This window comes from Salmo salar, chromosome 17 (assembly GCF_965601325.2).
Source record: "Salmo salar chromosome 17, fSalSal1, whole genome shotgun sequence".
Lineage (NCBI taxonomy): Eukaryota > Metazoa > Chordata > Actinopteri > Salmoniformes > Salmonidae > Salmo > Salmo salar.
Window position 1 is genome coordinate 847,943 of NC_138307.1, and position 23,155 is coordinate 871,097.

At 40.2% G+C, this 23,155-nt stretch overlaps 1 protein-coding gene across 4 annotated transcripts; it reads right to left on the reverse strand.

Moving 5' to 3' along the window:
- Positions 1 to 257: 257 nt before the first annotated feature.
- Positions 258 to 22,942, reverse strand: mtx2 (metaxin 2). Of its 4 annotated transcripts, none has more exons than XM_014151203.2 (10): positions 21,699 to 21,741; positions 20,754 to 20,801; positions 20,415 to 20,461; positions 14,367 to 14,439; positions 12,681 to 12,757; positions 11,996 to 12,088; positions 11,448 to 11,486; positions 7,420 to 7,545; positions 6,035 to 6,111; positions 258 to 871 (listed from the first exon to the last, which is right to left on the reverse strand). In XM_014151203.2, the coding sequence occupies exons 1-10, from the start codon at positions 21,724 to 21,726 to the stop codon at positions 670 to 672; spliced, it is 810 nt and encodes a 269-aa protein (XP_014006678.1). In that variant the 5' UTR covers positions 21,727 to 21,741; the 3' UTR covers positions 258 to 669.
- Between the last annotated feature and the right edge of the window lie 213 nt (positions 22,943 to 23,155).

Genomic DNA, 23,155 nt, shown 5'->3' on the forward strand with positions numbered 1-23,155 from the left:
AGTTTTAATGACGCCAACCTAAGTGTATGTAAACTTCAGACTTCAACTGTATATACTGAATAGCTCAATTTACAGAATGTGTGACTGCTTTCAAGGGGATTTGTTGGGTGTTATAACTGGATACACCAGCTGAAAACCTTAACCCACTTTGGGATTACTGGTTTAATGCATCTTATCTCCCAGGTCTCGGACCGTCAATGTTAATAAACTAGTATAACCTACAGCATATTACCCAAACAACATTAATGGTACAGATGTTAATTTCACTTTTTATTTGTAATTCTTGAACGTGCTTCAAGGTTTTCCACAAGCATGATAATAACATGGTACATCTGTGAATTTCATACTTAACTTGTTTAAATACTAAGCTCAGACTTCTAAATAGAAACCATAAATTGTGAAGAATAAGAGTTGTGTATGGAATTGTATTTTTGTAGGCACTTTCCATTCAAATATCAAACCAGGAAAAAAATAAAAATAAAATGCACAATCTGGAAAAAATAAATCACAATTGCTTTTCATTTTGTTTCTACATCAAAGAATCACCACTACATTTTCAAGAAAGTCATACTTCCAGTTCATGGCATTCACAGGCAAGCAAGTGGAGAAAGGAGGACTGGGAATGGGGTAGGATAGGATGGGATGGAGATGGAATGGGACTGTTGGGCATCAAAAGAGGGAGGGGCCTTTCGAATAGCCTCTGGACGAGGAGCCAGCTTGGCTGTCCTCGAAGTAGCTCTGCTCGATGCGGCGGCAGAAGGCCAGCAGGTTGCTGTAGCTCTTGATCTTCTCGCCCAGCTCGTCGCTGGTGAGTCGTGTGGTCAGGATGGTGAAGAGGTGGCCGAACACCAGTGCATCCAGCTCAGTGGGTCTGAGGACAAAGGGAACCTTTTATAACCCATAAAAGTTTGAGCATGGGCTCAGCATGATTGACACAAACATACTTTTTTTTTAAAAAGGAGATCAGATTCACCAAGCCAATTTCGTATTTGTATTTTCAAGATATGAAAAGCATAGAGGGGGGTAGATGGTATATAAGCACAGACAGTGGCCGAGACAGGGCTTAAGTCCCGTAGTCAAGGCCTAGTTCCAATATTTGTGGCTTGTATGGCTCAGTTTGTGGGCTTGTAGGTTAGTTTTCTAGGACCACACATATGTAAAATGTATGCGCGCATGATAAAAGTGTCTGCTAAATGGCATATTATTACAGTGCCTTCAGAAAGTACTGTATTCACACCCCTAGATTTTTTCCACATTTTGTGTTACAGCTCAAATTTAAAATAGATTGAGTTTCTGTTATGGGCCTACACACAATTACTGAAGAAGTATGGCTGTACGCCCAGCCTCTGGGAAAGAGCTTGACAGCATTGGCTAACATCTTCATTAACCTGTTAGGGCTAGGGGGCAGTATTTGCACGGCTGGATAAAAAAAATGTACCCGATTTAATCTGGTTACTAATCCTACCCAGTAACTAGAATATGCATATACTTATTATATATGGATAGAAAACACTCTAAAGTTTCTAAAACTGTTTGAATGGTGTCTGTGAGTATAACAGAACTCATTTGGCAGGCAAAACCCTGAGACATTTTCTGACAGGAAGTGGATACCTGATGTGTTGTATTACCTTTAAACCTATCCCATTGAAAAACACAGGGGCTGAGGAATATTTTGGCACTTCCTATTGCTTCCACTAGATGTCACCAGCCTTTACAAAGTGTTTTGAGTCTTCTGGAGGGAGATCTGACCGAACAAGAGCCATGGAACGATGATGGCCCATTAGACACCTGGCGCGCGAGTTCATGTTGGATACCATCGTTCCAATACGTTATAAAAGAGTATGCATTCGTCCACCTTGAATATTATTCATGTTCTGGTTAAAAAAGGCCCTAATGATTTATGCTATACAACGTTTGACATGTTTGAACGAACGTAAATATATTTTTTCCCCTCGTTCATGACGAGAAGTCCGGCTGGCTTAGATCATGTGCTAACAAGACGGAGATTTTTGGACATAAATGATGAGCTTTTTTGAACAAAACTACATTCGTTATGGACCTGTGATACCTGGAAGTGACATCTGATGAAGAGAATCAAAGGTAATGGATTATTTACATAGTATTTTCGATTTTAGATCTCCCCAACATGACGTCTAGTCTGTATCGCAACGCGTATTTTTCTGGGCGCAGTGCTCAGATTATTGCAAAGTGTGATTTCCCAGTAAGGTTATTTTTAAATCTGGCAAGTTGATTGCGTTCAAGAGATGTAAATCTATAATTCTTTAAAATGACAATATAATATTTTACCAATGTTTTCTAGTTTTAATTATTTAATTTGTGGTGTTGACTTGACTGCCGGTTATTGGAGGGAAACGATTTCCTCAACATCAATGCCATAGTAAAACGCTGTTTTTGGATATAAATATGAACTTGATAGAACTAAAAATGCATGCATTGTCTAACATAATGTCCTAGGAGTGTCATCTGATGGAGATTGTAAAAGGTTAGTGCATCATTTTAGCTGGTTTTGGTGACCCTGTCTTTGAATTGACAAAACATTACACACAACTCTTGTAAATGTACTGTCCTAACATACTCTAAATTTATGCTTTCGCCGTAAAACCTTTTTGAAATCGTAAAACGTGGTTAGATTAAGGAGATGTTTATCTTTCAAAGGGTGTAAAATAGTTGTATGTTTGAAAAATTTGAATTTTGACATTTATTTGGATTCAAATTTGCCGCTCTTGAAATGCACCTGCTGTTGATGGAGTGCACCACGGGGGGGACGCTAGCGTCCCACCTAGCCCATAGAGGTTAACCTGGAGAAGAAGCGTGGAAACAGTTACTATTACAACTATGTGGAAACACTGGCCTGAGAGATGAGAGAAATCCAGCCACACTTTGTTTTTGTTAAACTAGTGTCTGACAAATCCTAATATAATTTCGGACCAAAACCCCATGTAAGTCAATCTCCCCTGTTTAGCATGTTTTGAATGCCATGCCCAAATGGATTGTGTTGCTGAATTAATTTGTTTACAATTCTTTTGAAGATTTGGGCATGACATTTAAAACATGCTAAACATGGGACATTGATTTACATGAGGTTTTTTACAGAAAATGCTGACATTAACAATAATTGGCACTGCCTAGTTAAACAAAACCAAAGTGTGGTAGAATTCTGTTTCTTTAAATTTTGACCAATTAATGAAAGGAAAATGTTAAATGTCACATCAAGGATTCAACCCCTTTGTTATGGCAAGCCTAATAAAATCAACTATATAAAAATATTCCACAAACATACATCCTGTTTGCAACAAGGCACTAAAGTAATACTGCAAAAAAATGTGTCAAAGCAATTCACTTTTTGTCCTGAATACAAAGTGTTATGTTTGGGGCAAATCCAATACAACACATTACTGAGTACCACTCCATATTTTCAAGCATAACATGTTATGGGCATGCTTGTAATCATTAAGGATGGGGGAGTTTCAGGATAAAAAAGAAATGGAGCTAAGCACAGGCAAAATCCTAAAGGAAAAGGGTGTTCAGTCTGCTTTACACGGGACACTGGGAGATTTATAAACTTTTCAACACGATAATAACGTAAAACACAAGTCCAAATATACACTGGAGTTGCTTATCCGTGAATGTTCTTGAGTGGTGTAGTTACAGTTTTGACTTAAATGGTTGTCTAGCAATGATCAACAACCAATTCGACAGAGCTTGAAGAATTTTGAAAATAATAAATGGGCAGGTATTGTACAATTCAAGTGTGCAAAGCTCTTAGACTAACCCAGAAAGACTCACAGCTGTAATCGCTGCCACAGGGGATTCTAACACGCATTCACTCAAGGTTGTGAATACTTATGTACCGTAATTTCCGGACTATTGAGCACACCTGAATATAAGCCGCACCCACTGAATTAAAAAAATATATATTATTTTGAACATAAATAAGCCGCACATGTCTATAAGCCGCAGGTGCCTACCGGTACATTGAAACAAATTAACTTTACACAGGCTTTAACGAAACACGGCTTGTAACAAAAATAAATAGGCTTTAACGAAACACGGCTTGTAACAAAAATAAAATAGGCTTTAACGAAACACGGCTTGTAACAAAAAATAAAAAATGAGCAGTAAACAGTAGCCTACCAAGAAAGTCATTGGTCACTATCTTCCTCCTCCTGTGCACTGAAACCACTGAAGTCATCTCCTTCGGTGTCGGAGTTGAATAGCCTCTGAATTGCTTCATCCGATATTGGATCGTTTTCATTGTCGCTCTCGTCACTGTTTGACCTTAACCCGTTCGGCAATTTCATTGGTCTAATGAAAGCTTCATGCCGCCAAAAAACTAAGCACGTCACAGAATGTGTTTTTTTGGAGAGAAAAAATGTGAAAGCGGGAAAAATCCATATATTAGCTGCGTCATTGTTTAAGCCGCGAGGTTCAAAGCGTGGGAAAAAAGTTGCGGCTTATAGTCCGGAATTTACGGTAAATTAGATATATTTCTGTATTTCATATTAAATCAAAATCATGTTCACTGTCATTATGGGGTAGTGTGTGTAGATAGATAGATTAGGAAAAAAGTAATCAATTTTGAATTCAGCCTGTAACAAAATATGGAATAAGTCAAGGGGTATGAATACTTTGATGGCTCTAGATCCAAATCATACAGCAAATAAGGCTGTCATTTGTCACCATGTCCATGTGTGGGAGACATTACCATTTAAAAGGCAACATGCCATACCATTGATGGATTCACAAAGACCTTACATATTTATTCTATGCACAACAATGTATTATGTTGACTACTCTCTTTCTCTGCTCTAGACAAGGTCAGCACAGGCAGTCAGTCAATTATACCACATCACACTCTGGCAGCTTTGTAATGGCGTTTAAGATTTCACCCTTACTGGCAATCTTAATTTTTATTACAGCAAGTTATTGTCCTCTCTTCTAGCATTTGACAAGGCCAGGATGTCATTACCAGATTAATTTTCTGGATCAAACGCGCCAAATAAATGGACATTTTGGATATATAACGACGGAATTAATCGAACAAAAGGACCATTTGTGATGTTTATGGGACATATTGGAGTGCCAACAGAAGAAGCTCTTCAAAGGTAAGGCATGAATTATATGTTATTTACGAGTTTTGTGTCGCGCCTGGCGGGATGAAATATGATTGTCTGTGTTTGTTTGATGGGGTACTGTCCTCAGATTATAGCGTGGTTTGCTTTCGCCGTAAAGCCTTGTTGAAATCTGACACGGTGGCTAGAATAACAAGAAGTTCAGCTTTAATTTGGTGTATTGCACTTGTATGAAAGTTTAAAAAAAAAATGTATTTGGCGCTCTGCCATTTCACCGGATGTTGTCAAATCGATCCCGTTAACGGGATTTCAGCCATAAGAAGTTAATGCTCCCTGACTGTGTAGCTTTCATTTAGGTGATTTTTAGCGAGCTAGACACAGTCCCAAAAAAACTTTATGGGTCCATTATCATTTCTACACAGTTTTCATTTGGTTTAGTCATTTTAGTCGTGGACCGGATCCTTGTTTGACACCCCTGATATTGACCATTTGTGGGCTCCAGCAGGTAATGCCGCCACCTGCAGCACATTCATTATGGTGTTACAGTGAGTATGAATCCCACTGCTCCTTTGTATGTCTCCAATTCCAATATCACTTCTCTCATTTGGTTTCTTTTCAAGGGCCGGCAGGTAGCATAGCGGTTAGGAGTGTTGGGCCAGTAACCAAAAGGTCGCTGGTTCAAATCCCTGAGCCGATTAGGTGAAAAATCTGATATGCCCTTGAGCAAGGCACTTAACCCAAATTGCTCCATGGTCCCCCTCAATAATGGCAGATCCCTGGCCATTACTCCACTCTCCGAGGGTGTCTCAAGAGTGAGATATGCAAAAAATTCATTTAATTTACATTTGTGAAATAGGACAGATGTCAGCATCAACCGATATATTGTTATTTGTCTATCAGAATAAATAAAAAAGTATGCAAAGACAATTGTATAAACTTACTGCTTATTGAAGAAGTATGGCTGTGTGCCCAGCCTCTGGGAAAGAGCTTGACAGCATTGGCTAACATCTTCATAAACCTGGAGAAGCGTGGAAACAGTTACTATTACAACTATGTGGAAACATTGCATGAGATGGGAAATCCAGCCACACTTTGTTTTTGTTAAACTAGCCACTGACAGCAAATGCTAATATTAGCATTTTCAGACCAAAACCCCTTGCAAGTCAATCTCCCATGTTTAGCATGTTTTAAATGTCATGCCTAATGGATTGTGTTGCTCAATTCATTTGTTTACAATTCTATTGAGAAGATTTTGGCATGACATTTAAAACATGCTAAACATGGGACATTGATTTACATGAGGTTTTGAACAGAAAATGCTGACATTAGCATTAATTGGCAGTGACTAGCTAAACAAAACCCAAGTGTGGATTGCAGTAATTCTTTGTCTATAGACTGCTTTCAAGGAAACAAATAATACATCTGTAAAATAGCTGAACTGATTGTAGTTCAGGTACTATGGTGTTCTTTTTCAGCTGAGGTTGGCATCTCAGGGCGCTAATCTCTGGTGGACAGACTGTTACAAATTGTATCCTAATGTCTGTCAAAAGACTGTGGGATGCAACACTAACAAGCAACAGTTTCGTCACTGATTATTTGAACCAATCGGAATTTAGCGGGTGAGCGTTTATTTTGAAGTTCGCTATACTCGAGTTCAGTGGGTTGAGTCACTGACGGGGATCTTCCTGTCTGGTTTTGCGCCCCCTTGGCTTCGTAAGGTGGGGGAAATCATCATGGGCTATACCCAGCCTTGTCTTAAGGTAGTAAGTCCCCCACCCCGTCTCAGTCGCCAGTATGCTGCAATAGTCTGTCGGGGGGGGTCACTCTGTTCTATGTGGTGTAATATCTCACACTCACATTTACTCCCGAGGTGCTGACCTGTTGCACCCTCTAAAACAAGTGATTATTATTTGACCCTGCTGGTCATTTATGAACATTTGAACATCTTGAAGAACAATCTGTCCTTAATGGCCAAGTACTGGTAATCTCCACCCGGCACAGCCAGAAGAGGACTGCAGAGCCTGGTTCCTCTCTAGGTTACTTCCTAGGTTCCCGTCTTTCTCTGGAGTTTTTCCTAGCCACCATGCTTCTACATCTGCATTGCTTTCTCTTTGGGGTTTAAAGCTGGGACTCCATATAAGCACTTTGACATCTGCTGATGTAAAAATGGCTTTGTAAATAAATATGGTTGAGGGAAAACTTGGCCCATAGACTTCCACTACTTGTTCTAGTATCTTTTCTCATACATCTCCCCCAAAAACCTTATGGAGTATCTGACGAAATTACACAAGATTTTAGTTCTGGGCTTCCGAGACAGGGCACTGACCTGCTCCAGGCTCTTCCCTGCCCAGCCAATGGCATTCATCTTACGACGGACCTCCCACTGCTTCTGATAGGCCAGGATTTGGTTGAGGGGCCAGGAGTATGGGCTGCTGTATCTCGGCCTGGAGATCTACAGATATGAGGCTGAGGTGAGATTAAAGAAGTTTCCACATTTTGAACTTTGTCTGGCTTAAGTTTGGTGGTCCTTGTAAACAAAATTTGGTTGTTTTTGTAATTAAAGACAAACACTAAAAGATACTTCAAACGCAATTACGCCACTGCCAAAGATAAATATTTTATTAGCTTTATAGACAGACCCAGGTTCAAATATTATTATATTTCCCGATTGGTGGAGTGCTGCAGAGATGGCTGTCCTTCTGGAAGATTTTCCCATCTCCACAGAGGAGAACTCTGGAACTCTGTCAGACTGACCATCAGGTTCTTGTCACATCCTTGACCAAGGCCTTTCGCCCCCGATTGCTCAATTTGGCCTGGTGGCCAGCTCTAGGAAGAGTCTTGGTGGTTCCAAACTTCTTCCATTTAAGAAAGATGGAAGCCACGGTGTTCTTGGGGACCTTCAATGCTGCAGAGATTTTTTGGTACCCTTCCCCAGATCTGTGCCTCGACACAATCCTTTCTCTGAGCTCTACAGACAATTCCTTTGATCTCATGGCTTAGTTTTTGCTCTGACATGCACGGTCAACCGTGGGACCTTATCTAGACAGGTGTGTGCCTTTCCAAATCATGTCCAATCAATTTAATTTACCACAGGTGGACCCCAATCAAGTTGTTGAAAAATCAAGGATGATCAATGGAAACAGGATGCAACTAAGCTCAATTTTGAGTCTCATAGTAAAGTGTCTGCATACTTATGCAAATAATATCAGATTTGTTATAAATTTGCAAACATTTCTAAAAACCTGTTCGCTTTGTCATTATGGGGTATTGTGTGTAGATTGAGGATATTTATTTATTTTTCATCCATTTTCAAATAAGGCTAACGCAACAAAATTTGTAAAAAGTCAAGGGGTCTGAATACTTCCCAAATGCACTGTATACATTAGTGGTCCATGGGTCAGCTATGTTCACCCGCACCCGTCCGCAATTCCTAATATAACCCATCCACAACTGCCCAACTATGTGATAGTGAAAATCTGAGGCCTGCACCCGACCGTAACCTGTTTAATATAGAAAATGCGCTGTAGGCTACAGTCAAAGACACGGAACGATTTTTTGACAGGCAGGACATTCTTTTGCCCGATTTACATATGTTCCTGCTTAAAATTACATTTCCGACAGTTTGGTAGGCTATTTGTTAGTCAACTAATTAGATACATGCAGCTTCTCTTCGGTCATATGTTTCCCTAGAAGGCTAAATAAACCCTTGGTCACCAAAATGTAAGATCTATAGATCTACGCCTTCCCTGTGGCTCAGTTGGTAGAGCATGGTGTTTGCAACGCCAGCACGGTGTGTGCAATGCCAGGGTTGTGGGTTCGATTCCCACGGGGGGGCCAGTACAAAGAAATAAATACATTTAAAAAATGCATGAAATGAAAATGAAATGTATGTATTCACTACTGTAAGTCGCTCTGTATAAGAGCGTCTGCTAAATGACTAAAATGTAAATGTCTATAGAAAGAGTGCTTACATTTTAGTCATTTAGCAGACGCTCTTATCCAGAGCGACTTACAGTAGTGAATACATACATTTCATACATTTTCATTTCATGCATTTTTTTTTTGTACTGGGCCCCCTGTGGGAATCAAACCCACAACCCTGGCATTGCACACACCATGCTGGCGTTGCAAACACCATGCTCTACCAACTGAGCCACAGGGAACTGAGCCACTTTAATCTACATCGATAAAGTTCTGTCATCTCGGCTTCTTCCGCGGAGCAAAGACGTTTAGGGACCAGGGAGAAAATGCAACAACAAAAATGGAAAGATTTTCTGTGCAAAATGTCCAAATGGCATCAATTTGGCCAGTTGTAAAGAAATAAAAAATAAAAAGATGTGAAAACCCAACATGTTTCTGATAAGATTTCAGCTGGATGCATGCATATTTTGTGGTTGAAATACTATCAGGTTTTATGATGCTGATAAAGATAGCATCTCTACAGTCGGTACCTAACGGGGCATTTGCATAAGATACTGAAAAAAAGTGTCTATTTCTCCACTCCTGTTCTCGAGTCAATTTTAACTACATTTGGTTTAACATTTTACTGCAAGAAATGCTTAATTCTGCAGGAGTTAATATAAGGCTATGTGAGAGGTTAATAGGAAAAAACATTCATTGCTACAGAATGTAGTAATTTTGTCAAAACGCATATCAAATGAGATATTGTTTAACTAAAATGTAAAAACAATTTAAACTGAGCCATGTTGGTTTAAAAAGCTGACTCTTCCAAATGAAAAATGTATCACTTTGTCCTTGAAATGATTACGTGATCCTGTCGTCAAATCATCGATTCTTTCACACACCCTTGACTGCAGTTCACAATGTTCACAGCCTTTAAATGTTCTTCTATTTTTCTGTCTTATTGGATCATGTTGTCAGGCATGGTTTGTCTAACAGATGTTATTTCTATGTAAAATATTCTGTAACAACTGTTGTATTTGTGCTCAATGGTGGATCTATTCATAATTATTTAAGAGATGATTGGATCCTGATTTCAGTTTCCAGTTAACACGTGAACAGTAGGCTACAGTTCCCCTGATGTGCCATAGGCTTATTTGATGTACCCGTCTTGTGACCGTCTAATTTGTATAGCGCCTCAATCATCACACATAAGATAGCTGGCACTGCCATCATACTCTTACCACTACACCAAATATTTCCTAAACTTTACTTTACTGGCCCTTCCCTCTTTATTTTTCAACTCTCCATTTCGCAGCTTTTCTCTTATTGAATTAAACTCTGATATTCCTTTTTGCCTCCGTTGATCGTAAACCTAATTTGCCGATTAGCGTGTAGGCTATCTGGTGTACGTACATTTAGGCCCTAAAGCTTACGCACTTACACACCAGATAGCCTAAAATTATGAAAGAAAAACCTCAATGTAGCCTATAGATATAAATTGCAAAAGAATGATACACATACATTTTTTTAAGGTTTTGTTTTCTCCTTATTCAACCTGCACTCCACCCACCCACCCTTCATTCACACAATAATGACCCTGAACCTGCCTGTGGGTTATGAGTCAACCCGCGCATCACTAATACAAATGATGGCATTTTAGTGTTCACAAAACAACGATGGGCACGTTTATTCAAAAACTGAAATATTTGAACATGTATAGATTTTTGTAGAAAAATTAATCAGGCCCATATTCAAATATGAAAAAGCTTTGTATAAATTAATTTATCCTTGTTACATGACAATTGAAAGTCTTAAGTTCATTTTCTCATGTTGCGTTTTACATGAAAAGGCATTTTACTATCAAAGCGCACTAAGCCCTCCAGTCAGCCCTGACAAAATAGCCTATGCTATTTTACCCATTTCAATTAGCGATTATAGGTGCGCACCTAACAGAGGTTCCACAAGACCTTTTCACAGATTAATGCAAAAACACTCACCATAAAATAAAAAAAACAGAATCAGTTCTATCATGGCGAACATCCAACTTCTCTTTCACTGTTGCAGTTAGTATTCTCTGGTAGGTTTTGGCTAACCTAAAAACAACTGAACACTGTCTGCCTCTGTATTTGTCAGTTTGATTAGTCAAGGAATGAAAGAGAAACTTATGACATATTAGAGTAATGAAAACATTTCAAATGCCCATCCCTAACATTGAAGATGAATGAATGTCAACCGGGGGAGAAAATTTACACCGATTTTAGAAACTAAGACAAAAGTCACAGCTGATGGCGGCAATAAAAGGGCTATGGAGAGGGCAATGAGGGGGACCCAGCGGTGTGTGTGAGGGCCTACTAAACGGAAGCTCAGTAAAGCATGGCTCATTTATGAGAGGGGGCCATGGCCGAGGCTGCAGCCTAATGAAGAAGATGAATGCTCAGGGAGAGCACTCACCTCGGTCGCCGTGGTATCATCACACCACTGGATATACAACTGCATAGAGGAAAGAGGGATATAAAGGATGAACACAGAGAGAACATGGAGGGGAAGGAAGGAGGGAAAGGGAAGGATATAAGGCAAGAGGTATAAAGAGAAGAAAATTTGAGAGAAGGGGGGTATACAGGGGGATTTGAGATGGGGAAAATTTGAAAATAAACAAAGGGAGGAAAAGTAGTGGCGAGCAGTGAAGGATAAAGGATCTAGGGGGAAGAACATTTCTCACAGAGTACATTGTGTCATTGCTTGATTATACTTAAGGAGCAAAGGATTTCAATGAATACTATAAAAAGTCTAAAATCACATGTAGATAATCAAATATATACAAAATCATGTCAAGGATATGCTCATGACATTTCAAACAACTTCTTGTTGTAACCACACGAGTCCCTTGCCAAGCACTTCCTTTATCTGACAGGATTATAGAGGGCTTTATCAGCATAAATACCCACACATTCAGTATGTAATGGATTATTCCTTCCTGTTGAGAGGTTTCTCTACTGTACCTCAGCGGTGAGCAGCATGTTGTTGACCAGCTCCATGTAAGCTTTCATTTCAGCCCTCTGAACGTCATCCAGACCATCACTGAGGGAGTGACCCTGGAGAGAGAGAGATAAGCAGTGATGAGTGTGTGTGACATACGAGTGTGTGTGTATGTGTGTGCGCACACGAGGGTGTAGCGTAGCAGGATGCTTAGATAAGCAAGCAGTCATAACAGTAAAGCTTTCAGAAAGTATTCACACCCCTTGACTTACTCCACATTTTGTTGTTACAGCCTGAATTCAAAATGGATCAAATAATTTCTCACCCATCTACACACAATAACCCCATAGTGACAGTGAAAACATGTTTAGAAATTTCAGCAAATTTACAAAAAATGAAATATGTCGATATCTCATTTACATAAGTATTCACACCCCTGGGTGTGAATCACCACAAATGGGTTGAATACTTGACTCAAGACATTTGATTACAGGTTTTTATTAAATTCATTTAAAAAATGTCTAATGCCAAAGTGGATTTGTTTTTATAGGTTATTGTGTCTAGGCCAGCGACAAAATGTAAACGTGATCCATTTTAAATTCAGGCTCTAACACAACAAAATGCATGTATGTGAGAGTTGTAGGGAGTGATTGATGACTGATCTTAAAGAGAACAGGGTCCTGCTTCTCATTCATAAGGCTCACTTACCTTTGCCTTGGTAAACTGGACTATGGGCCCTAGCTCAGACACGACCTGATTTCCCACATGAACAAAGGGGACTTTACCTGAAGGGAGAGGAATAAGCCATATAAAAGTTAAATGTAGTGACAAAGGGAAAGAAGAGAGAGAGATTATAGAATGCATATTTTAACCTCTCCTCTGTAAATAAGAATCGTCTCCAATGTCGTTACTCAAAACTGCACAGTAGGCTGCACTGAGTACAGAGCTAATCAAATCCAGAACATTTAGTAAAGTGTCTGAGTGGGTTTGACTGGGCAAAAATCAATAATGAAGCTTGAGTCTCTTATGTGTTGGTTTTGAGAGTTCAGCTAACCTGTTTGCTTACCTTGAATCCCATACAAGAAAACATTACACAGAAATTGTGGTAATATTGAATTACATTTGCAAATCACATCCTAAGTCAAACACCAGGCTACATTACAGTGTATTGGATCCTCCAAATCCCAGGTAGGCTATGGTGTTATTTATGTTCATTCATTTTGAGCCAACAATTCCTATGATAATTCAGTGTGGAAATTAATTTTGTCCTTTAATTGAATCTGACAGATTTTTTTTGCAACATTATCTGCAAGATGGTCGGTTATGAGAGGAGGCTGGAAAAGGAAACTAAGGATTCACACTCCCATAAAATAAATATAATCTCCAACTGGCATAATTCAATGTAAATGCAGTGATTAAAATCATTGAGGTTCTTCAGTTAAAAACAGCCTAAAATGTATGATTCCTAAATTCATTAGAAGTTCTCCTGGTATTTTTCAGATGCTAGATTCAGTAATTGAGAGAATAATTTATAGCATGATTGAAATTTATCTGAGAGCAGCAACCCTAGTCATGGTTTTACAGTCATCCTTTATCGGTCTGAATGTAATGTGTGATGCTCCGACAAAAGGCCTGTCCACATCCAGGGGATAAAGATTTACACTACAGATATACACATACCCAACATGCTGACCACACCGCTCGCATTACGTGCACGAGTATTGCAAAATAAACTTACACATACATATTATTCAATCATTGCGTCAATGAGCGTCTGCGTAGCCAGGCACTAAAATAGAACTTGGTTCTATTTGTAACGCTTGATGCGCTGCAAATCCTACCTCTCCCATCTCCTCATTGGTTTTTAGGAGCATATGCCCACGTGGGTAATTGAAAGATGAACTGAGGTCCACACTCCAGTCCAGTTGGTGGTGGTAATGGACCTTAAAGTTGGTTGCCAACCGCCATTTAAGTCCAAAGAAGAAGTAGGCGGAAGGAGGCGAGATGACTAGAAACAAACCCTTTTATCTGTGGATTAATTGTCGGAGTGCATTTCAGGTAAAATAACAACCCAATGCTTATATCCCAGCTAGCTAAATTGCCATGAATGTTTAATGCTTTTCAACCTGTCCCCAAATTAATATAGTTGGTTCAGAGTTTGTTTTGATATTTCAACCTGCGGGTCCTGTTCATGTCTGGTGTGGGTGGACAAAAATCTGCATGCGCACGATGGTATACACGCGCGCCCGGTCTAGTCAGCATGTAACAGGAAAGGCTCTCTTGGCCATGTACACATATGGGATGTATAAACAGCTGGTCAAGTTATAGAAAAGCACAAGCATAGACCTGAGGGAGGGAGGGCACAAACTTTTTTCAATAGCATGGAGAACTCACCAGATGGGGACATGTACTCTGCGTTTGACCGACAGGACACATGAACAGGCAGATTGCACATCCTCAGATAAGCCTGAGACAAAAAAACAGCATTTCATATGAACTACACCTGAACAACACAGCTAGTTAACAATCTAAATGCAGTAATCAGTAGATCAAATAGCAACACATATGAACAGAAATCAAAACAGAATATGCTTAGCATTCATGACTGGTTTTCTTACTTTCTTCAAATGACATTCAAGGTAAATCAATATTTCAAGAACAAAATAGAATAATTGGGTTTAGGCCTATTTCCCGGGGAGACAAATTAATTCAGAAGGTTGTGTTCTAGCATGGACACAGCACCACTATCATTATTTTGGCAAGCACACTGACATTGGTTCCCAGAACAATTATAGCACTGTTGTGCAGAAGAAAAACAATATGGCTCCACTGCTTTTGACTACCTGAGCAGCACTACCAGTCATGCTAGAACCATTCAGCCTGAACACATATAGCCTAGGCTATTCACTGTACCACAAGGGCTCGACATTCCCACCTGCCCGGGGACCCCCTTCAAACCCTCCGGGCCAGTCAATCATCCACAGTAGCACACCTGCCTGATAATATAGACCATGTTAATATGGACCTAAAAGATAAAAGTTATCAATATGTTATTGGGATCATTTCTGGAGAGGAATATTACATTTTAATAGTTTCATACAAGACGGTGGATGTTTTTTTTTCTTCCTCCAAGCAATCAGTGTAAATATATTTTATTGTTGGTTATAAAATAATTTATAAACATGCACCTGTTAAACTGACCGTTAGAACTGTTAATCATGGATTGAATTTAAAAACTATGGTTGAAAGAGATGGGGGGGGGGCAAAAGGAGTGCCTAATAAGTCTGGCTGCACATCTGACTGGCTAACTTACTGCAAATTGAGAAATTGTGTGACTAAACTCAACAAAAAGAGGAAGAAACTATTATGAAGCCAAGATCAATGATGAAAAAAAATCTTTCTGCCCATAATTTAATTTAAAGTACAAATTCAACTCCACCTTTCATTGAATCAGATGGCTTACTCATCACAAAACCAATTGATGTTGCAATTATTTTAATGATTACTTCAATGGCAAAGCCAATAATGAACAGTAAGACATCGTATTCATACATAAAACAAATAATGAAAGAAAAGCATTACGTTTTAATGTTGTAAAGTTAGTGGGAGTGGTGGAAAAATTGTTAGCAATCAATAATGACAAACCTCGAAGGTAAGCTGCTGAGGATGGTAGCTGACTATGGCCACTCCTATCTGTCATATCTTTAATCTGAGTCTAGAGGAAGGTTTATGCTCTTAGTTTTAGAGATGTAAAGATAATGGAGGGAAGCCAAAGTTATTCCGCAACCCAAGAGTGGTAAAGTGGCCTTTACTGGTTCTAACAGCAGACCTATCAGCTTGCTTCCAGCTCTTAGCAAACTGTTGAAAACAATATTGTTTGACCAAATACACCGCTATTTCTCTGTAAACAAATTGACAGACTTTCAGCATGCTTATAGTGAAGGGCACTAAACACGTACTTAACTGACACAAATGACTGATGATTGGTTGAAATAAATTCATAATAAGATGATTGTGGGATTAGATTTCAGTGCAGCCTTTGATATTATTGACCATAAACTGTTGTTGAGAACTTAAGCCATAAAAGATTTCAACCTCAGCTCTGAATCCATGATATGGCAATCCATCTAATAGAAATGAGAAGGTTTACTTAAATGCAGCTCTTTAGGTCCTCTATTCTTTTCGAATTTGACCAATGACCTGCCACCGGCATTAAAGCCTGTGTGTCCATGTATACTGATGACTCCATATACATGTCAGTAACCACAGCTGAAACCCTTAACAAGGAGTTGCAGTTTGTTTTGGAATGGGCGGCCAGTAATAAACTGGTCCTGAACATCTCTAAAACTAAGAGCATTTTTATTTGGTACAAATCATTCCCTAAGCTCTAGATCTCAGCTGAATCTGGTAATGAATGGTGTGGCTGTTGAACAAATTGAGGGGACTAAATTACTTGGTGTTGCCTTAGATTGCAAAATCGGTGATGGTCAAAACATATAGAGTCAATGGTTGTAAAGACGAGGAGAGGGGTGTTCATAATAAAGAGATGCTGTGCTTTTTTCGACAACATACTCCAAAAAGCAAGTCCTACAGGCTCTAGTTTAGTTTCATCTTGATTATTGTCCTGCCATGTGGTCAAGTGCTGCAAAGAAAGATGGGCTAATCAGAGGGCTAGTATACATACCAGTCTCTTGGCTAAGAGTTGAGGAGAGACTGACTGCATCACTCTTTTTATGAAACAAGAATATGTTAAATTCTAAATTGTTTGCAGAGTCAACTTACACAGCTCTGACACACACACTTACCCCACCAGACGTCTTTTCACAGACCCCAAATCCAATTCAAGAAACATACAGTATTAGAGCCATTATTGCATGGAACTCCCTTCTATCGCATATTGCTCAAATGAAGAGCACACCTGGTTAAAAAAACAAACAGATAAAGCAACACCGGCGCCGACAGAGATGGCCGCCTCGCTTCGCGTTCCTAGGAAACTGCAGTATTTTGTTTTTTATGTATTATTTCTTTCACCGTTACCCCAGGAAATCTTAAGTCTTATTACATACAGCCGGGAGGAACTATTGGTTATAAGAGCAACGTCAACTTACCAACATTACGACCAGGAATACGAATTTTCCGAAGCGGATCCTCTGTTTGGTCCACCACCCAGGACAATGGATCGGATCCCAGCAGGCAACCCAAAACAACAGTGCCGCAGAACGGGCAGACGGAGCGGTCTTCTGGTCAGGCTACGTAGACGGGCACATCGCCCACCGCTCCCGAGTATACTACTAGCCAATGTCCAGTAACTTGACAACAAGGTAGACGATATCCAGAGAGACTTGCAACATTCTCTTTTTTCACAGAAACATGGCTCACTCGGGATACGTTATCAGAGCCGGTACAGCCACCTGGTTCCTTCACGCATCACGCCAACAGAAACAAACATGTCTCTGGTAAGAAGAAGGGTGGGGGTGTATGCCTTATGATTAACGAGTCGTGGTGTGATCGATCATAACATACAGGAACTCAATAATGACCAATAAAATTTGATCTCACAACAACGCCTCTGCCATTTGACCTAAATATTTTGTGTGTAAGTATATGTAGGCTGTGTGCCATTATTAAATGTATGTAGTTCTGTCCTTGTTTATTCATGTTCTGTATTATGTCATATTTTATGTTTCATGAGGACCCCAGGAAGAGTAGCTGCTGTTTTCGCAATAGCTAATGGGGATCCTAATAAAATACAAAAATGTGGATCCTTTTTTTCATTGCTGAATCAGTATTCTTATGTCTCATGTATAGTGCCTTCAAAAAGTATTCACAACCCTCGACTTTTCCCAAATTTTGTTGTGTTGCAGCCTGAATGGATTAAATTTAACTAAAAATGAAAAGATCAAATGTCTTGAGTTCATAAGTATTCAACCCATTTGTTATGGCAAGCCTAAATCTGTTCAGCAGTGGAAATGTTCTTAAGTTGCATGGAATCACTGTGTGCAACAATAGTGTTTAACATGATTTTTGAATGACTACCTCATCTCTGTACCCCACACATACAATTATCTGTAAGGTCCCTCAGTCGAGCAGTTAATTTCAAACACAGATTCTACCACAAAGACCAGGGCTTATGTTTGGGGGAAATCCAACAACACGTCACTGAGTACCACTTCATATTTTCAAGCATGATAGTGGCTGCATCATGTTATGGGTATGCCTTCATCGGAAAGGACTAAGCAGTATTTTTTTAGGATAAAAAGAAACTTAGAGCTAAGCACAGGCAAAATCCTAGATGGAAAGCAGACTGAACCAGGTTTTCAACGGACACTGGGAGACAAATTCACCTTTCCGCAGGACAATAACCCAAAGCACAAGGCTCAATACACACTGGAGATGTTTACCAAAATGACATTGAATGTTCCCGAGTGGCCTAGTTACAGTTGACTTAAAATCAGCTTGACAATCTATGGCAAGACTTGAAAATGGCTGTCTAGCGATGATCAACAACCAACTTGACAGAGCATAAAGAAATGTTTCAAGAATAATGTGCAAATATGGTACAATCTAGGTGTGCAAAGCTTTTACATACTTAACCAGAAAGACTCACATGTATTGTCTCAAGGGGTTGAATGCATATGTTATGTCTAGTGTTTTCTTTCTCATTATTTTTGCAGTCAAATTACATATGAATATTAGGTGAAAGCAAAGAATGTCACCTTTTATTTGAGGGTCTCTGCATTACATTTTAGAAATAAAAGGCTACATAAAGTACTATCTAGTCATCTCATTTGTGAAAAAAGACAGTATTTGGACTAAATTCCATTTCAGTAGTCTAAAGGTTCGTATTTGGGATGGGAAACAGTTAGCATTTCTCATAGGAAAACATTTCAGACTTAGCCACCATGCTAATGTAAGTGTTGCTTCCGTCCCTCTCCTTGCCCCATCCTGGGCTCAGTCAGAGACCCTCTGAAAACGTCGACAACAGTCAGCCATAAGGCATTATTACCAGTCACTCCACAAAAGCCGTCTCAGAGCAGGTGAAGTCACCGATTGAAAGCTACTGACTAATTAAACACCAACTGACAAATCCCTAAGGACATTCTCTATGCAGAATTATCCTCGGGAAAGACACCACAGATATTTCTGCAAGCAAGACCTCAAGTTCTTTGGCATCAACACCGACACCTGAGAAGATGGCGCCCAGGACTATCTTCACTAACAGCAGGCACTTCGCAGCGGGCTGCTAACAAGCAAAACCACCCTGGCGCAACACTAAGTAGTAAAGAGCAAAAATGAAAGAACATCAGGACACCGCCGCAACATCTACAACGGGGTTCCCCAATAAGCAGCCGGTGGGCATAGTTAGGCCCGCGGGTGATTTTATTTGTCCCCCCAAGTCTTCTGAGCAAAAAATTTTTGAATAAATATTTTATTTTATTCATTGTGAGATATAAGACTATAAAATCACCAGGAAATCAGCTCAAAGTGATTTCAATTCAGGAAATCTGTTCCTAAGTATTCCCACACATAAAGAGGCATATGTGATCATATCCCAATGTAATCAAGGTTTGAAATGATTCTATTTTTGTCAAATACTATATGTTTGGGATCTTGCAGTGTACAAATTATTTATAACTATGTTCCGGCCCCCCGACCCTCCGCTCAAGGAAAAAATTAAATAAAATCAGCCCACGGCTGAATGTAATTGGGGACCCCTAATCTGCAACAGCCGGGCCAGTCTACAAATATGACAACTATGGCCGAGTCTGCCTCTCAAGAGTGGACTTCACACCCACAGCAGACGCTGTGCTAAGACCTAACTCCACAAGGCACATGAAATCTATTGTCACCTGAGTCTGCGACAACGAATTGTCAAGATGTTGGTTTCAGACCCCGCTGGTGACAATGGCGCCCAACTGTCGGACAAGGCTCTTTTTGGTGAGGAGGTCAAAGGCGGGTGAATGTAGCAGACATGAGTCCAGCTCATGGTCTTGTGATGTGGGAATTTCCTGTTGGTCTAACACGTTGGTTTCTCCCCTGGAGACCCAAGTTCAGATCCCGTCCATGACACAGGCATGCACAGTTGTATACCAGATAGCTACAATAGTGCCAACAACGACAAGCAGCCATCATCTGCACAGGGGTTTCCACTCAAATTTTTTTCTTCCATATAACGATGACATCCATGAAGTTGTTGGATTTTAATGAAAACAGGTGTCTTATGAAAAGTTTTATCAAATTGTTTGATCAAATATGACAAACCCTATCAACACATTTGGCCATGTTTGATCGGAGGACTAGCTTCACGGGCCCCATGTACTGTATGGTCTTTTAAGGAGGCCTAGCCTATACCACAACATTTGTGTAACGGCTAATGCCAACGAGCCGACTCTTGGTTTCACATCCTATTTGGCTATGGCAAAGGCATAAACATTATCTTACCTGTACAGCAAGTGATGATGCACAATCTGATAGTAGTATCTGATCCTCTGAAAAAACAAACAGGCCAACAGACAGACATGCATTTGCACATTATAAAGTGACAAGATACACTGATACCTATGGCTCAAACAGTTATTAAAATTCTTAAAACATATATTCCTCTCTGATTCATTAACATCATTTTCCTCTATGGTTAGCAGTGCACTAATAGGCCACAACAATGTTGGGTTCAGGGCTTAAACCTAAACTAAAAACTAAACTAAACTTAATTAATAAAGTAAATAACTTTAGCATTATCCAACACATGAAGTAGGTATATGAACAGAGTGAATGACTTACCTCTCAGAGGCTGATACAAGGTGGCATTTTCAGGCCATGGCTCTGCAGCTGTGGGACAAAATATTCAGGAGAGCATTGGCAAAAGGTCACATTGAGGAGTTTGTCAGGTTGCAGAACAGTGACACTGTTGTGAGATGATGAATTTTGAGCTTGAGCCAATCTGAGAGGCAGCATCATAAAATGTTCCTGTGAGGATGATTGAATTTCAGAGGCCTAGTAGAACATTGCCTGGGGATCAGATCACCAACGTCTGGGAAATTACACTGTTTGATTCTGGAAATGGTCCTCTCAGGTCCTCTACAACCTAGAACATTGAATAAAATTAAATTTCAACATACTCTACCGATTGTCTGCGTGGTTGGTCCTTATGTGGCAAGAGATTTTAGACAATATATCCACAGTAAAGTATTATTAATCTGCTAAATTGTAAATGATTCGCTCCTATGGCCTATGTATTGCCTACCTCCTCATGCCTTTTGCACACACTGTATATAGACTTTCTTTTTTTCTACTGTGTCATTGATTTGTTTATTGTCTAATTGGCTGGTTTATTGTTTACTCCATGTGTAACTCTGTGTTTTCTGTGTCACACTGCTTTGCTTTATCTTGGCCAGGTCGCAGTTGTAAATGAGAACTTGTTCTCAACTAGCCTACCTGGTTAAATAAAAAGTGAAATAAAAATAAAACATTTAATAAAAAGTCTTTGGTTGTTACATTTGAAGCAGCGCACAGAGCGAGCAAAGTTGATACATTATATAATTTAATCGCCTGGCTAGCTAGCTACCAGTGTTGCCCCCGCCTCCCAGTTAGCACAGTGTCCTTCGCTCCAGCCTGCTGAACATCTGCCCTTGTCGTCACTAATGGAACTGCGGGAAATCAGTGCCCGACATGAGGGCAAAGCTAGATAGCTACCAGTGTTGCCCCCGTCTCCTGCCTACTGTTTACCGGAATCGTAGCTAAAACATGCAATCATGTCTTTCACTGAAGCCTTCCCTCATAGTCGTTAACAGCAGTGCCGGACAGGCGGGGGCAAACGACACTTTCTACCAGTGTTCTAATTAGCTAGCTACCATTGTTTCCCCGCCTCTTCTACTTCTTCTGTGGGGTTTATCGGCGGTTGGCATCTAACATTAACGCCACCTACTGTACTGGAGCGCCCACGCCTCTTTCCAGCGTACCAGAGCATTAAAAATGGAAGACAGAAGTATAAAGATAGGTTCATGAAGATGCAACAACACATCTGCCACGCTGATCCTCAACACAAGGGCCCCCAGGGGTGCATCTATAGTCCCCTCCTGTATTCCCCGTTCAACCCCCGACTGCGTGGCCAAGCTTGACACCAACACCATCATTAAGCCTGCCTATACCATAACTCCACCGCCACCATGGGGCACTCTGTTCACAGCATTGACATCAGCAAACTGAGTTGTCTGCGGTTGTGAGGCCGGTTGGACGCACTGACAAATTCTCAAAAACGACATTGGAGGTGGCTTATGGTAGAATAAATTAACTGCTCTCTGTCAACAGCTCTGGTGGACATTCCTGCAGTCAGCATGCCAATTGCACTCTCCCTCAACTTGAGACATATGTGGCATTGTTTTGTGTGACAAAACTGCACATTTCTGAGTGGCCTTTTATTGTCCCCAACACAAGTTGCACTTGTGTAATGATGCTGTTTAGTCAGCTTCTTGATATGCCACACCTGTCAGGTGGATGGATTATTTTAGCAAAGGAGAAATGTGAATTTGTGCACAAAATCGGAGAGAAATACGCTTTTTGTGGGTATGGAAAATTTCTGGGATTTTTATTCAGCTCACTTTACATGTTCGTTTATATTTTCGTTCAGTGTAGTTTGATATGGAAAGCTAGTTACCTCATTTGTCAGCGAAGTCGCAGACAAAAGGGAATCTTTGCACGGCTAGCTAGTGGCTAGCTTAGCTAGCATCTGATGCTAACTAACGACAAAACGAATGCTAATGACGTTAGCTTTATGTTGCAGAACACAAACTACACACATTACCTGCTATCTGGGAGACGAATGCCTCTGCAGCAAGAGACATGATGAAATCGGACAGAAATTCAAACCAGAATGGTGTAAAACAAAATGTGGCAAACAAGGTTAAGGGCACGCTTAGCGAAGAGTCATAAAGATGACGTCAGACGCAGTGGTACGTCGCGCCAGTTTTTCCTGCTCCAACTTTAGTTCAATCACAATCGTTCCGCCAACACGTCGCTCTGACCTCAGCCCATAGCCACACTCAGAGTAGGAATGCTGACCTGGGATCTGAGAAGGGGTCAGCTGCAGCCTGAACCAGTATGGTGGAAAAGGATACGATGAATAGGACAAAATCTCCTCTCTGCCCAGAAAGCTACTATTCACCAGTTCTGCTACCGTTATGTCA

Excerpts from the sequence above, each read along its gene's own strand:
- mtx2 (XM_014151203.2), bottom strand. The coding sequence starts at position 21,726 with ATGATTGCATGTTTTAGCTACGATTCCG. Across the intron at positions 12,758-14,366 it reads AGAGTACATGTCCCCATCTG|GTAAAGTCCCCTTTGTTCAT; the intron begins GTGAGTTCTCCA and ends CTCTCCCTTCAG. Across the intron at positions 12,089-12,680 it reads TCCAGTTTACCAAGGCAAAG|GGTCACTCCCTCAGTGATGG; the intron begins GTAAGTGAGCCT and ends CTCTCTCTCCAG.